This window comes from Delphinapterus leucas, chromosome 15, assembly GCF_059928025.1.
Source record: "Delphinapterus leucas isolate spDelLeu-1000000601 "Yukka" chromosome 15, BTC_Dleu_Yukka2, whole genome shotgun sequence".
In the NCBI taxonomy this organism is placed as follows: domain Eukaryota; kingdom Metazoa; phylum Chordata; class Mammalia; order Artiodactyla; family Monodontidae; genus Delphinapterus; species Delphinapterus leucas.
In genome coordinates, this window is record NC_143143.1 from 65,224,784 (window position 1) to 65,240,691 (window position 15,908).

Genomic DNA, 15,908 nt, shown 5'->3' on the forward strand with positions numbered 1-15,908 from the left:
GCAATAAACGGAGACATATTAGCACATAGGCCACCCTTTTAAGATGGTAAACGCCATTCTGGATATCCTTAGGCAGCCGATTTCACTCTGTGATTTTTCAAATGCTTAGTCAAACTGTCGTAATTTTAAAAACAGATCAGCAACTACCTGGAATTAATTATGTCTAGTCTAAACCTCTCTAAAACAAATTCGGTATTCAAACTCAAATACAGGCTAAAACTTTCATGATAAAGATAAAAGTTACAAACATTTTTCAAGAGTCTTGGTTAAAAGGAACAACCCACTAATTTCTCTGCAAGTCCAATCCAGATTTTTTTTTTTTTAAGAGACTCTGCGGAGTTTACAGAAACTTTTTATTTGCTAATTTTTTCAGTAGAAGTTGAACCAATGTGGAAAGGACAAAACCAGAGCATCAATGTCGGACAGCAGCTATATTTTTGATTCCTCTCCCCTCTTCCCCACCTCAAATACCTCACATACTAATGCAAAAACAAATAAGTAAACAAAAAAGAAAAACAAAGCTTTAGAGGTATGTGCAACTGACAATGTATTCTGAAAATTTGTTTTCCCATTTCCTAAAGTAATCAGTTTTTAAAAAACAATTCACAGCCCCCTTTAAAACTCCTTTTGTGAAAAGGAGTATCTGGCTTTCAGTTCTTTCTGAGTCCACATAACAAAGTGACTTGCTAGCAAAACTCATGTTAAGTCTGAAAAGGTGGATACCACAGATCTGACCTAGAGTCAAGATTCCTCCCTGCAGTTCCAGGTATCCTCTTCTTTCCACACTTCAGCATTAGCAGACAAGGATAAGCAACAATTGTTACCTCCAAGATCACCAAAGCCACCTTTCCAAAGGCACAAAATATTTTCAGGAGTTTTTAAAAAAACCCCAAATACCTGATGGTATAGCTCAGTAGAGTACTCATGTACAGTCAAAGCATTAAAAGCATCAGCCTGTTTTATTTCGTGACAAGTTTATTGAACAGTATTCAAGACTTTATCTATATAAACAAAAATCTCTGCTGAATGAAGCCAAGGCAGTATTTGCTGGCACTGTTGTGGCCACATTGGCAATGAGTTATTTTATTGTGTTTGGTCTCTAAAGTTTGGACTACTACAGAACTGCCAGTAAAACAATTTAAATGTTTGCAAGAGTGGGAAATAATTTTTAAAAGTGATCACTGCCAGAAATTCTTCCCAGAAGATTTGACTAGCAGCAATTTTACATTTTCTTTACACATTTTTAAAGTGTTCTTCAACTGATGAGTGGATTTATTTTTAAACCTTGACCCACACCTCTACACAATGACGGAATCCAATAAAAGGGACTTTGAGTTTGATTAAGGCTTTCGTGCATCCTTATTTTTATCTATTTCCGCCCAAAATGTATGTTTGCTTACTTCCATACACAGCCCTAGATTTTCATCCAGTGGGTTAAGACTGACCTAATTACACTGTTACCTCTCTGAAATTCTGAATAAAGTTTCCTAATGGAATTTCCACTAACAATGCTTTGACAACTTGGAGCACAAAGCTAGAAACTACATTTCACTTAACAGTGTTGCATTAAAAAAAAAAGCCACTAATAATTATACATCCAAACTGCAGTGGAAACACAGAACACACCTCCAAATTTTGCTTACCAACTGTTTCACTAAAGTTCAGGAAAAGTTTACAAGTTTGCTTATTTATAAAATACATCTTGTAGATTTCTCTAACCCTTTAAGCTAAAAAAAAAAAACCAAGCAAACAAAAAAATGGGGGGTGGGGGGGAAGGTTTAAACCTAATGGAAAAGTTTCTCTTCTATTAATGTCAGAGTCACCAAAAACAGGCAATAAAATTTACACATAAGATTGAAAATATCATGATAGTGTTTACAAATACACACCACTTTAAGCGAAGCTTTACAAATCCTTCATACCATACAAAGCAAATGAGAAAATAATGTAAATTTTCACCCCAAACCTAGTTCTTACGAGAAAATTTGCAGGTAAGAGAGGTATGAATAGTTGCACAGAACATATTTTCAAGAATTTTTTAAAAAGTCAAACTCCAATGCCCAGAACAAGATGAACAGTATGCTTAGCAGTTAGCACTATGTTAATAAGTCTCAGATACACAAAAATCAAGTACCAGAGGGCAAAGCATTTAATTACATTTCACAACAAGAGAAGCACTGTTGTGATTCAACCAAATATGAAACACAATTCTCTCCAATTTCTACACAAACCACTATTTTCTTAATTTATTTAATTTGATGAACAATGAAATCAAGTTTTCCTTTTCAGCATTAATCTAAAACGTAGAAATAACAAAGTAGTTGCAATAAAGTATATGAAATATTTAATAAGAACGTATGAACACATAACCAAAATAAACTGTGAAAAAAGATAAAAAGACTTTCATCTTCAAACAACCCATTTTTCTAAAATGAAAATAGTCAGCTTTCCAATGGGGAAAATAATCTGCAGTTGAAATAAGACTCCCAAGCAGCGCTGAAGTTTTTTGCACTCTGTCTTTGGAATGAGAAATGATTACTTAACAGAAAACTTAAATTGAACAGCATATACAAACATCATATTGCTTTTTTAGTTGAGGAGGCAATACCTAGTTATCTGTCAAAGCAAATTTGTATTCGTGAATTAGCAAAAGACCCACAACACAGCCATTTCTTCTTTGAAAGTCTAAATAATCCTTTCCCTAAACAAAATATCCTGTACTGTCAATCCTCTAAGATTGTAGTGATGAAAAAGCTTTCCAAATCTTAGCACACAAATGAACTGTTGCCACTCTTAACTCTAAATTACACGACGCTGTATTTCAGTGTTCCACTGAATTGCAACACCCAAAAGGCACTATTTTTCTTAAATAGAAAATATTTCTTTTAAAAGGCTGACCCCTCTGTAAGTAAATTGATTTGTAGGAAATGTTGGGGATGTTTCAAACCAAGACAGAGGCCCATGTAAAAGACAAAATTTGTTTTTCATGATATCTCACCAATCTCCCATTCCATGTTTATAATATAATGTGACACATCTTTAGAGCATTTTAACTAAGAAGAAAAGTAACTATAAGTAGAGCCTTTTGTGGCAGTGAGCAGGACGTTGTAAGGCAAATGTTTTCGTGACAAGGACACTCACCAACCAGAACCCACGTGGTCCTCCTGCCTTAGTCCTGAATGCCAGAGTATGAAAGGGCAAGGAGCCTCAATTCTCTCCCCTCTGGCAGCTGCACTTGTACTCTGTATAAGGAATTTTTGTAACCAGGCTCCTGATCAAACAACTAGACCAAAAAGCCTCCAATTAACAGGATTAAATATATATTGATCTATGGACCAACTTATGGACCTTTTATTCTGTTAACACTACTGCTAACAAAGCTAACAATTTCAACTACAATTTTAAAGACCTATATATAATAATGCTTTCTTATGAATGGACCCTTTTTGTTTAGTTACAGGTCAAAATTTCACATAAATTTGGGACAGAAGGAAATTGCCAGAACATCAGTCCATCTTGGGCAAGACTTCAAATCAGGCATCTTAAACAATGACCATTAAAAGTGGTTTCTGGTTTTTGATGCCATCCAAACAACATGAACAATTTTTAAACTGACTAAAACTTGGCGGTCAAACCAAAAAGGCTCTGGTAGGTAGAGGACTCCATATTTTATTTTTGTGGCAAACGTCTTATTCCACACAGTTTTAAGTGTGACTGACATTAGAAATCAAAGTTCAAGGTTATAGCACAAACCAAGTGTGGAGTTTTATATTAGAAAAACATCAACAAAACAATTCTGCTCATTTACAAATGAGTCAATTAGGCAAATAAAGCAGCAACTTCAGAAGGACTGTCTATACAGCAAGAACCCTCAAGAAGCAATAAAGGTACATACAGTGAATCTGTATACAGAGATTTTATTCAATTTTTAAAGGAAATGAGGACTTTAGACAAAGCTTTGACCCTATAACAAAGCAAATCTGTCCAGCTTTAAACCAAATTCCAAGAGTAGCCAGCTTCTATTTTTCAGCAGCTGGCAAGAGCACCCTCAATGAGCTCTATTGACATTTCTATTTTCTTCACCCCATATGGTATAAAACAAAACCAATCTAGACTCCTGGATAAGCTTTATGTGGTCATTTGAGTTTTACAAATGGTTTCTCTAATAGTATGCCAAAATCATTTTTGTGTTCTCTCCGGACAGCTTTACTGTAACATACAGCAATGTTTATCCTGGTAGTGAGTCTTCTGTAAACAGTAAACCAATGCTCTATGTTATGGAAACCAATCTATATGCAATTGAAACAATCCACAGGCTCTAACCTGGAAACACTAGGAAAACAATCTGAATGCATTAATCACAGCACTATGAAGACTATATCTACCCTATGAAGAACTGATGTGAACAGCTACCCTAATACGAGTTTTACTTTCCTAGAGCCAATAGGTCTGTCATTTAAGTCAATGACAGCAGCTGTGGCTTCATCCCGAGATTCGAAAGCCACCATAGCTTCACCTGTGGGCATACCTTTTTCATTGTATTTTAAACACACTGAGCCTGGGATCACTTGATAGCCATAAAAGAAATCTAAAATCTCATCAATAGACACAGTGAAGGGCATGTTCTGTACTTTGATTACTGTTGGTCCTGGTTTTCCAGAACTAGATCCAAAGCCAGGAGGACCACCAACATGGACTGGGCCTGGGCCTGGGCCAGGGCCAGGGCCAAAGGCTGGAGGCCCACTCAAATGCCCAGGGGCACTTCCAAGGCCAGGAGGGCCGCTTCCAAAGCCCGGGGGGCCACCTAAGCTACCAGGGCCATTTCCAAAATTCTGAGGGCCCCCTCCAAATCCTGGTCCACTTAAATTATTTGGTCCACCTCCAAAACCTGGAACATCCAGTCCTAGACCAGGCAAACCACTATTTCCAACTGAAGGCATTCCAGGCCTAGCATCACCAAAGGCCCCTCCTAATCCTGGAGGAGGGAGTGGTGGTCCAAAGGCATTTGACCCACCAAAATTACCAGGAAAGTTAAATGGAGGCCCATTGTTGGCCTCCTTAGATCCTACAGTCAAGAAGGCATGCTCTTCACCTCCTGCACTAGGCATTCCCGCACTAGGCATTCCCGCACTGGGTATTCCCACACCGGGCATTCCAGCACCGGGCATTCCTGCAGCAGGCATTCCTGTATTGGGCATTCCTGCATTGGGCATTCCCGCACTGGGCATTCCCACACTGGGAATTCCTGGAACTGCGGGATTACCTGGCACAGGCATCTTTAACCCCTTTTTTCCTTGGGCAGGAGGATTTTTCTCAATCTCTCTCATATCTTCTAGAGTAACTACATGAACAAAAGCTTCTCTCCCATTAAGTTTTTTACGGTGTAAGCGTTCAGACTTACGTGCATCATCTTCATTTTTAAACTGAACCAATGCCTGTCCTAGACCTTGCCCATTGTTATCAACAAGAACATGTACAGCATTTTCATCCACTGGGATTCCTTCTAGGAACTGGAGAACATCCATCTTGGTAATGCTGAAGGGAATATTTGTTATATGCGCACAGACTTTGGCAGAGGTGACATCCCCCTCTGGATTTAACATCATTTCCCTCTGGTCATAGCTGAAGTTCTGCAATCTTTTTCGAATCATATCTATCTTTTCTAGCATACCTTTCTTGGTAATTGGATGAACTTGAATAAAGCGATTGCCCATGTATTGTTTATGACGACACAGAGCAGCCTTATAGTCAGCCTCATTCCTGAACTCTACGAAGCCTTCACCCGTTGCTTTCCCATTGGGTCCATAAGCAATATAAATACTATCTTCCACAATATCCAACTTTTTAAAAAAATCAATGACATGTTTGTTTTCTGCTTCAAAGGGTAGCCCTTTCAAGTAAACACAAAAACCAGCCTCGTGTGGTGATCTTGACCTTGACCTTTTCTGCCCACTGGGCGATTTTGACCTGGGAAGTGCCTGAGGAGGGGGATGGGTTTGTCCAGAAGGTCCTATACTTTGCTTAAAAGTGATATGGCCTCCAGCAGCTACCCACTGTCTTTCAGTGGCAGGACTAACTTCCACATAGCGTTGAATCATCAGCATTCTGTTTCGCTTCAAAGCTTCAAATGTATCTTGAGGGGAGAGAAACTTAACCAATCCATTCCCATTATTTCGACCTACATGATCTTTCAACAAATGCACGGCATCAACACGGAGCCCATGGAAAAAATCTCTGACATCATTTTCCATTGCAGAAAAGGGCATTCCATGCACACTGACATACAGATCATCAGGGTTGATGGGAAGTGGTTTCACACTGCTTTGAGAGTTCATCTGGATAGGGTTAACAGGATTCAATGGACCCAGAAACACAGGGTTCAGGTTATTGTTCAGATTCATAGGTGCTCCAGAGCCATTCATTCCAGCAGGTAGAGGTGCCACAGGTGGCGGGTTCAAGGGTGGCATGCCTGACATGGGTGGCAGTGGGGTCATGGGTGGCACAGAAGGGACTGGGGGTATTGGGGGCACAGGAGGCACAGGAGGCAATGTAGGTACCGGGGGAGGAACTGGTATTGGAGGAATGGACGGCATTGGCGGCAAAGATGGCATCGCTGGGATTGGAGGAATTGGTGGAGGTGGGACTGTGTTCATTGGAGAGGCTGTGCTCGGAATGGTTGAGCTAAACGTTGGGCTCCCAAAGGAGGCCCCCATATTTGGAGGAGCCGTTCCTATGCTGGCTGTGGAAAATGTCTGTACGTTTTTGTTGCTTTCATGAACAGAAGTGGCGGCAGTAACTACACTGGGTGAGGGATTATTAAAGTTGGGTACTGTCGTAGGCAAGTTTACCCTGCCACTCATTCCTGAACTAGGTGGAGGTCCTGATCTACTAGCATTTGCTGGTGGTATATCTAAGTTGGCAGTTTCAAAACGCCTACGACTCAGTTCAATCATATTCTGCATTTCCGTTTTACTACTCAACAATAGTGTTACTTTTGACCCTTTAATTGTACCACCTGTGCGCATCATACCAAGCCTTGCATCTTCATCAGTGGCAAAAACGATGAAAGCCTCACCCAGTTCACCCCCTACAATATGCACGCCCCCATCAGGGATGGTCAATCCAGAGAAGAAGTGGCGAATGTCCATGGTCCCCGCCACAATTGGGAGACCTTGCAAACGGATGACCACAGCCATGCTGCGCTGAAACCACACACACCTGCAGATGAGAAAAGGCAACGGCCAGGTCAGACTCCTGTTTATCACACCAAGTTTTCAGCTACAAGAATGACCATCTACCGTATTAGGCCCTCAAGTATTCCCTCAAACTATCACAAGCAATGTCGTTTTTTAAATTTGGATATTCTAAAAACTGAATATTATATGCCATTTACAATGTAAAACCCAATTTCAACATCCAAAAGGCATTAATTCTGAAAACACTTAGAAGTGTGTTTGAGTCAGCCCCAAGACTCAAAAATTTCAGGAAAAAACCACCATAGGACAAGAAAATCACCAATTATATCATCATTCAGACCACTAATTATTCAGTAAGATTTAAAAGAAATGTGTAAGTCAAATCAGGAAACAAAGTTTAACAATCTACAGGGGAAAAGATACAAAGGATGTATCAAAGTTAATATTTAAAACTGGCTCAGCATCTTCCTTATAAAGTTTTGACAACTTTGTAGAATTATTGGTATCATTTTACATGGCTTAATCTCAAAACAACAGAAACAAAGCGGGAATAATAATGAATTTCAAATAATACTTAACACTAAAGCAGATTCAAGTCTCAAATGAGAACTGATTTCATATTTCATCCTAGGATGAAACCACTTTATTTATTAGAGAAATAGCTTTACTTATTAAAGAAAATGACATATGGAATTACGTATTACATATAAGGTTAATACATACTAAGTATCCAGAAGAAATACTGAGTGAAACAGCCAAAATATCAGTTACCTGTAGTCATCATTCCAAAAGTAGGACCTGGTTACAGTGCCATTCACCATGGCTATTTTAATTAAAACCCAGGTCCAAAGACTCATTCTCATGCCCTCCATTTAATAAAAAGTCTTGTTTATCCCACAGGGGAGGGCTGATAATGAAAAAGAGGGATTTTTTTATTTTTGAACTAGTGTACGAACTTTATTCAGTGGTTGTGACCCAAAATAACTCCTGTGGAATTTCTGGGTACTCACTAATCTCTGTAGATAATGTCCATTTTGATATAATCAAAAAAGAAAAGTTTCTCCCAGACTTAAATACAATTTCAGTATTTCAATTCATATGGTATATAAGAGTAAATGGAAGGGCAGCCATGTATAAAGTAATCCAAAACAAACTCTTGTGACTGAAAAAAATATTAATTTGAAATTTATATGGTTAACAACAAAGGGTGTTATCCAAGCCATTTTTAAAATCAACTTTTAAATATAAACCTATATTAAACTGGCTCTGTGATCTTAGCAAAATTATAAATTATTTGAGCTTTGGTTTCATCACTTTTCAAATGAGAACATTAGAAGAGCAAAGTTTCCTGCTCCAAGCGCTAAGAATTCTATAACTCCGTGAAAGCAGTTTTTCAATGTCAAATATTACATGAATACCAATTTAAGGCAACAAAATCTGCAATTATATCTCAATATTACAATTGCTGCACACAAAAGAGTAATATATTGTTTGGCTTTTACACTTTTCTCACACACACATACACAAAAATAAAAGCCACCTTCAAACTTAATCCAGAAAGATGGACTGGCAAACAGAAAACGAGACCATATAAAACATTAGAAATTTGGGAAGGGGCGGGGGAAGCTTTCCATTTTTGGTCTGCAAGCGTCAACAAGAAAAATTAATACTAAAAACGTCACACCAACAGACTCTTTTGCCCTTATGTACTATTTAGCAGTCTTTAAGAAGTTCATCAAGAAGGTTCCGATTCATTGAATCAAATTCTCACTCCTTACTAACTCTAGAATATTGGCTGTACGCAAAGATGAGATAGCATTCCGTTCAACTTCAAAAATCACTTAATCACTAACTGGGGGAAACATCATGGGTAATCTAGATCCCCAAAACTTGAGAAAGAGAGAGAGAGATGTTAGTTTGCATTAGCACAATAAAATGGAAATTTGATATGGTCCCAAGAATTAAGCACAGGGCTAAAGTGACCTACACAATTAAGTCTTCAAACCATCTGCAGCTGAGGGAAGGGATTTAGTGAAAGTCTGTACAAGGTACATGTGAAAACATGATATTGAAAGTCTTCCCAAATTACCATCTAGAAAAGGGCTGAGTAAACCAAAGCAGTGCACAAGATTTATTCATAAAGTCATCTAAACAGGAAGAGTTTTTAGGTTCTGAAAAACGTGAAGTAAGATATGCTATTCTGCTACAAAGTACCTGTTTGACAGATGAGTCATTTCAACCTATCTTGCTTGAGCTTACCTTAGTTATTTAACAAGAAGTTAGGTTCCAATCACTAAGGTTCCACCTAAAGTCAATTTGTACTCTAAAACATGACCCATTTTCTATACCTATTCCGCAAAGGAATATTAAAAAACCGTACCAATAACAAGCACCCATACTTGTAGTTGGTCTAGAATGCTACTGAGGGGAAAAAAACAGCTACTTACTGCCTAATAATCAGGAATTCAGCAGAAGAAATGCATCCATAGAAAACTGACTCCCAAAGGAAGCAACAACTGTTCAAGACACCCAGTCCACCCCTCTCCCATCCCTCAAATAAGCTTATTACAAACAAAAAACCACAATTTAGTTATTACACATATTTTCATGTTATTTAATAAGCTATCTCAATTTATTTTGTATAAAAATAAACCCTCTATTCAAAATCTCTTACCTGATAAAACAAGAGATGTATTTTCTTAACAAGAAGTAGAGGCCAAGTCAATCCTGTGGGCAACCAATTAAAACCAACTTTTAGACTGCAATAGAGAATAAATGGAGGCAAAAATCAATGCAGGAAACACAAAACACGCACAGGCCACACTGAACTGTATATTAAAGGGCGAGTCTGAAACCACCGGAGTACATCATTACAATGTATTAGGAAAAAAAAAAAAAGACGTACCAAAATCCCACACGTTTATTATTTGGTTGCTTTCAAGTTGCTTTCTCTCAAAGCATTATACATTTACATACATCAAGAATGTGTCATAAATTAGCCCAAGAAAGAATCAATCGAAAACTAAAACAGTCATAAAGATCGGCTTCACAGCTGGTAATTGCTTTAATCACTTGATGATTAAACCAGTCCAGAAAATTCCATAACACAAGTCCAACGGCGACCTATTTCCTCAGGTTCCCACCAAATTTTTGATGAAAAAGCACAAGTTCACATAGTAACAGTTCCTGGACAAATTAAGTCATCAATTCAAGGATATTCATGGAAATTACTGCAATTACTCTTTCAACATATTTTCCTTTGCACCAAAATAGCAATCAAACAACAAAAAAAACATAAGTGAAGTGAAAGGTCTGGCCTATAAGGACTAATTCCTGGTTAAAACCACTAGAGTTCAATATATTAAGGAAGAGTGCTTTTTCTTCTAACACCAAAATGGTTCCAAGAAACTTGTTAAAAAAAAAAAAAAAAAAGTCCGGCATATTAAGAGTCCTTCCAAAGTAAAAATAGGTCACTCATCTTTCACTGGAATTTCTCCCAAACTAGTGAAGTTATGAACAATTTACAAGCAATTTATATGACCAAATGATTAGACAACTATATTCAAAAGAGTAGAAGAAAATTGTCACTGTTAGGTATAAGATTACCCATAGACACCTACTTAGAATGATGATGCTTATTTTTAACTATCTTTCAAGATCAAGATACCACCATTGAGCTTAATATTCATCACCAGAAAGACATATTCAAACGTTTTAGCATTACTCCAAACTTCTTCTAAAGAACAAGCTAAACATCACCTGGACAACCACTCAAGTTACTAAAGAACAGTGAGATTGTTTTGCCACAAAAAGCTATGCTGTATGTCATAAGCAACACCTTCAGAAGCCCAGAGCATTGTGTTAATCTTTTAAATGTACAATCGATCCTCTAGATCGATTAATTAAATTAAATCTAGAATTTAAATTAAATTAAATCTAGAATTTTAAGCCTTCATTTAAAAACAAGCCACATCTAGTAGTTTATCTAACGGGTCACAAAGGGAAATGTAAAACAGAAAAAAGCTTGCTTTACATAAAGTTTACACTCAACAGGGAAGAGCATGAATTATTGCAATATTTTTTTTCTAAATGTACAAGTTTAACTCTGTGAGCCTCAGAATCAGGGTAATTTTTTAGTTAAACACTTGTGATGACTCCTACTGAAGATTCCAATTCAAAAGTTCTGGTGTGGGGTCAGGACGCATGGCCTGAAAGTAAGGGAAACAGGTTCCTCAGCCCCTTTCCTTCCAGATCCAAGAAGGTACCATATGTCCACTGGAGAGGAACAAGTTTGGGGTCAGCCAGTTAAGCCCAAAGAAAACATTCTAGGTCTATTCCCTAAAATGTTTACAGGGTTGCCAGAAATTACTGAACAAGGAGAAAAGGTGAAAGGCCCAGCTGAATTCAGCAAATCCCTAGTTCAACTCATTCAATTTAAAGTACAAAATCAATCTATTCATAAATTTGTTAATCTTTTCTATTTCAGCACAAGGGAAGATACACCTCACCCCATGCCAAAGGAAAGTACACAGAAAGCTCAGGTTAGCAGCCAGAACTTCACAACTCTTGGTGTTATGGCTCTTCCTTCAAATAGAAATTGAGAACTCAAATACTTTTGTTTTCAACAGAAGTATTTTGTTTCAACGAAAGGGGCACAATAATTTAATAGAAGTATCACTATTTTCCAGGAACCTACTTATTCCTGCGTTCTGTCAGCTAGCAACTGAATGTAGGATACCAGTCGCTCCAGTGACTTTTAAAAATTCACTCCAGTCACCTCTAAACTTTGGTGAGTTTTAGAAAGATAAGACTGAAACAATCCTAAGCAACAAAACACCTAAAATACATGTTTTACCTATTCAGAGAGCATAACGGAAAGAGAAAATGGGCTTGATTTGCCATTAAATCCATTGATGTACTTCAGAAGATCTAAGACAAGAAGCTTTAGTATACTTTTGCACTTTATCTTGAGAATTAAGCCACATAATGGCTTTGTTTCTTGCAAATTCCAGATGTATGCACAATTACAAAAAACTACTACAAAAGTTTAGCATATTATTATGACAAGACAGATTTTCTTAAATACTAGCCATTCCAGAAACTTGGAATTGCAGGATAATGTCTGACAACAATCCTCTTTACCAGGAAGCCAAGGCAAAAATCAGAACTTGACCATTTCCACTCTTCATTTGATAATAAACATCCAAAAGTGAATTTTAACTTTGTTCAATAGTAAGTCTTTGATCAACAAGAACCAGGGTACAGCAGACCTAAGTTCTTCAGATTCAAAAGAAACAATCACCCTTCAAATGTTCACCACAGAGATGAGCAACAGGGAACCAATCATAATGGGCACAATGCTACAAACAGCATAATCATATTATGGTATGCATTATAGAAAAAAACACAGCTTCATCAACTTGATTTTGTCCCCATCCCCAAATGGAACACATTTCAGGTTCTGGGACCATTCTTAATAAAACAATTCTTCTGACACTGAGGGAGATATAAACCTTTGATAGCATGTTACTCAACTTTCCCATTAACCTCCAGTCAGTATTCAAAGACAGCAAATCAAAAGACATTTCTAAATAAGATATTTATTCTCTTGCCAAAAACACTACAATATTAAGTTATTTTTCAATCCCCCCAAATGCCAACAAAAATGTTCGTTATCTTACTTGCTTTAAACTTCAAAGAAACAATATTTCTTCTAACCTAGCCAACCACATTCACCCTCACTACTGGTTTTAAGGCTTTAAACTTAATGAACTAAACTCTGCGCAAACCAAAATGTATATGTGTGGTGGTAGTAAAATCTGATAAAACTAAAGATTGAGTGATTTTTCTTAGTTGACCTAAAACACTTAACAATATTCACTTATTCACAAATATTCATCAAGCAGTTATGGGCCAGGCAGAAGATTACAGAAATGGATGACAGTCCCTGCATTTTAGGGAGGGATATCTAAAAACATCTTTTGTGCAACGGTTACTGACAGTTCTTCCTACCTCATCTACAGAAGAAAATATTCAACTGAAATGATGGAGTGACTATCTACAAAATGGAATAAAAACAGCATGAACGTTGTCTGTGGATTTCAGCACCTGGAACACACTGGCCCACAAAATCAAGTTTCACATCTACAGATTGTACCAACAACCCCCAAACTCACGCAAAAATCAAGTCATTTGGTATGTCAAAGAAAGTGAAAGAAGCCTGAAGTTTTCTGGTATTAGCACATAACAGTATGTTCCAAGTAACTACCACAATGGTTTCTAAAGCTTCACATTTTTCACCTAACAGATATGAACATAAGAAAAATTGAAATTATGCATCACAATCCATAAACAAAATAATAATCAAGCATATAAATGATATAAAAATGCATTCCCTGCGTCATTTTTTTCCAGTAATAATACCAAGCACATCCTCAACTTTTATATAAACACGCCAAACATTTTTCTTCAAATATTAATTACCATAAATTTTTTTAACCACCTGTAACAGTTCTTCCCAATTGTTTTAATATTCTTGGAAAATGCCTGAGCACAATTTCCTTCCACTAAATCCAGAATCCTCCACGCTATCAAAACTACCAAATTTCAAAAACAAATACAACCAGTCTTGTATTATATTTCTATAATTGAAAAACAAAATCCAACAGGAACGGCCTATACGTCCAGACTTCTAGGATTTTTTTCTTCAACTGCAAAGGCTCTGAAATGCATTAACAATGTAAACTAGATAACAAAGTCCAAGGCAGTTCATGTTGCTAGTACTGCATTTTACAAAAATTATACCATTTACAACCATTCAAGCAAGAAGCTCTAAAAGAAATACTCGTCACAAGTCTCTCCTTCAACAAAACCTTCAGTTGCAATCACATTTTTTTTGTTAGTAGCTTATATTGACTGGCATCACCCTAGTCTTAAATAATATAAAATGGTTCCTGCCAACTATCCCAATTTACATTAGGTCATCTCTGGGAATCCGGAGTCAAGGAGGGTTTTAGAGTCCAGAAACCTCTCTTACGGAGCCTGCTATTTTCAGTATACAACTCTCGGCAGGTTCAGGGCTGAATAACCGAGAGTAACCCTCACCGGAGCTCAAATTTTTCACTATAAATCACACATTGGAAGCACACATACAGTCCATGCACTTACAATCTAGCAGCTAAGCCTCCTGCACTAGTGACCATCCCCGTCATGAACCTGCAGATTCTCAAAGCCCCTCGCACCCACTTCACGTGGCCGAAAACTACCATCTCCAGCCTTCAAAAGAGAAACTCCGTTCACTCTCCATCAAAATCACCCAGCCTCCACATCCCATTGGACCTCCTCCTTCTTCGATGCTGGAGGCTCTCTCCCAAGGGACGCGTAAAGGTGATGCTCTTAGCAGCCCCCTCCCTACTCGGGGACCAAGAGGCCCGGGAGGCGGACTCACGCCACGCTACCGGGGCCGGCTTCTCAAATTAACGACACCCCGGAGGGTAAGCCCCGCCCCAACGCTGGGCTTTGGAAGTGTTTCACTGCAACCGCCTCCACCTTAAGGCCAAGAAGGCGGCCAATTCCGACTTCCTTCCTACACTCACGGGAGAGCACCGACTACAGCTCCTTCCCCCCACGTGTGTCCAGAGACTGTAGTCCCCTTTTTCTGGTAGGCCACCGGGGCCTCCATTCCACTTCCGGTGGAGGGAGTGTCCTCACTACGATTATCTCCTCACTTCGGGGCACAGTTAACCTCTGCCCCACGTGGGGGCATAGAGAATCTTGCTCATTCGGGATGTAGTGTATTTTCACTGCAGTTCCCGTTCGTTCGCAGGCCGCTGGGCCACCCAGTTCTGGCCTCCTCCCTCTCAGACCACGGGGGCGTCCTCGCTACGGCCTCGTCCCCTCTTCGGTAGGCAGGCTCCTCCTCTCTTGTGTCCTACTTGCACCCTCTCAGGACCGAGAGGCACAAGCGGCGCCCCAGGCCCCTCGCAGCCATGCCCCGACCCTTCAGCGTAGGGCGCTCACTGCGGCGGGCTCCGAGGCCTCCGAAGGCCCCGCCCCGGGCCACCAAGGGGCGGCTCGAGCCCCGCACAGCCCCGCCCGTTCCGGGGCTGCGGGAGTCTTACCGGGGAAAGCTGCGCGGCACCCGAACCCAGACCCGAGTTACCCCCCGCGCGAGTGCCTCCGCCCCGCGGTCGGTAGCCCCAGCCCGAACGGCTTCCCGGAGCCCACAGCAGCCACCACCTCTTTAGCCGCTTCACAAGATGGCCGCCGGCCCGCTCAGCAGCTCCGCGTTCCAGAAAGGGCGGGATGGAATGGTTGACGTCACGGGGCGGGGTGGGGCGGCGCAAGCGCGCGGAGGTTCTCGGGTAGCTCCCGGAAGTTGCTTGTGTTTGTGGCAGAGGAGCTCGGCGACTTTGCTTGGTAGCTCCGCCTTAAGGGAGTGAAGCTGCTTGTTGGAATCCGAACAGTATCTGGCGTTGGGCTTCGTGCAATTGCTTCACTTCTTCGAGCTTCTGCGAAAGGAGGGAAATACTGCCTACCTCGCAGAATTGTATTGAGGATTAAATGGACCACAAAATGGTGCCTAGTTCGACTGATGATGCCCTGACAGAAGAACCAAAATCTGATTCTTTTTTTCCCGTTTAAAAATTTCAATCCAGGACTTCCCTGGTGGGGCATTGGTTAAGAATCCGCCCGCCAATGCAGGGGACACGG

General features: G+C 39.6%; 2 protein-coding genes across 9 annotated transcripts in view; both read right to left on the minus strand.

Annotated features, from left to right (window-relative positions):
• Nucleotides 1-15,451, minus strand: part of CPNE1 (copine 1) — a 37,111-nt gene extending 21,660 nt beyond the window's left edge. For 4 of the 8 annotated variants that reach the window (XM_089896795.1, XM_089896794.1, XM_089896797.1 and 1 more), the window contains exon 1: nt 9,871-9,949. The gene's annotated coding sequence lies outside the window, so the exon portion shown is untranslated. The other 4 variants (XM_022592553.3, XM_022592555.2, XM_022592552.3 and 1 more) reach the window with 4 other exon arrangements.
• On the minus strand, nt 337-9,955 carry RBM12 (RNA binding motif protein 12). The gene is made up of 2 exons (XM_089896791.1): nt 9,871-9,955; nt 337-7,218 (listed from the first exon to the last, which is right to left on the minus strand). Exon 2 carries the CDS (start codon nt 7,194-7,196, stop codon nt 4,410-4,412), a length of 2,787 nt encoding a protein of 928 aa, XP_089752917.1. The 5' UTR covers nt 7,197-7,218; nt 9,871-9,955; the 3' UTR covers nt 337-4,409.
• Nucleotides 15,452-15,908: the final 457 nt, after the last annotated feature.

What these genes read in the sequence shown, in the direction of transcription:
- RBM12 (XM_089896791.1), bottom strand. Translation starts at nt 7,196, where the DNA reads ATGGCTGTGGTCATCCGTTTGCAAGGTCTCCCAATTGTGGCGGGGACC.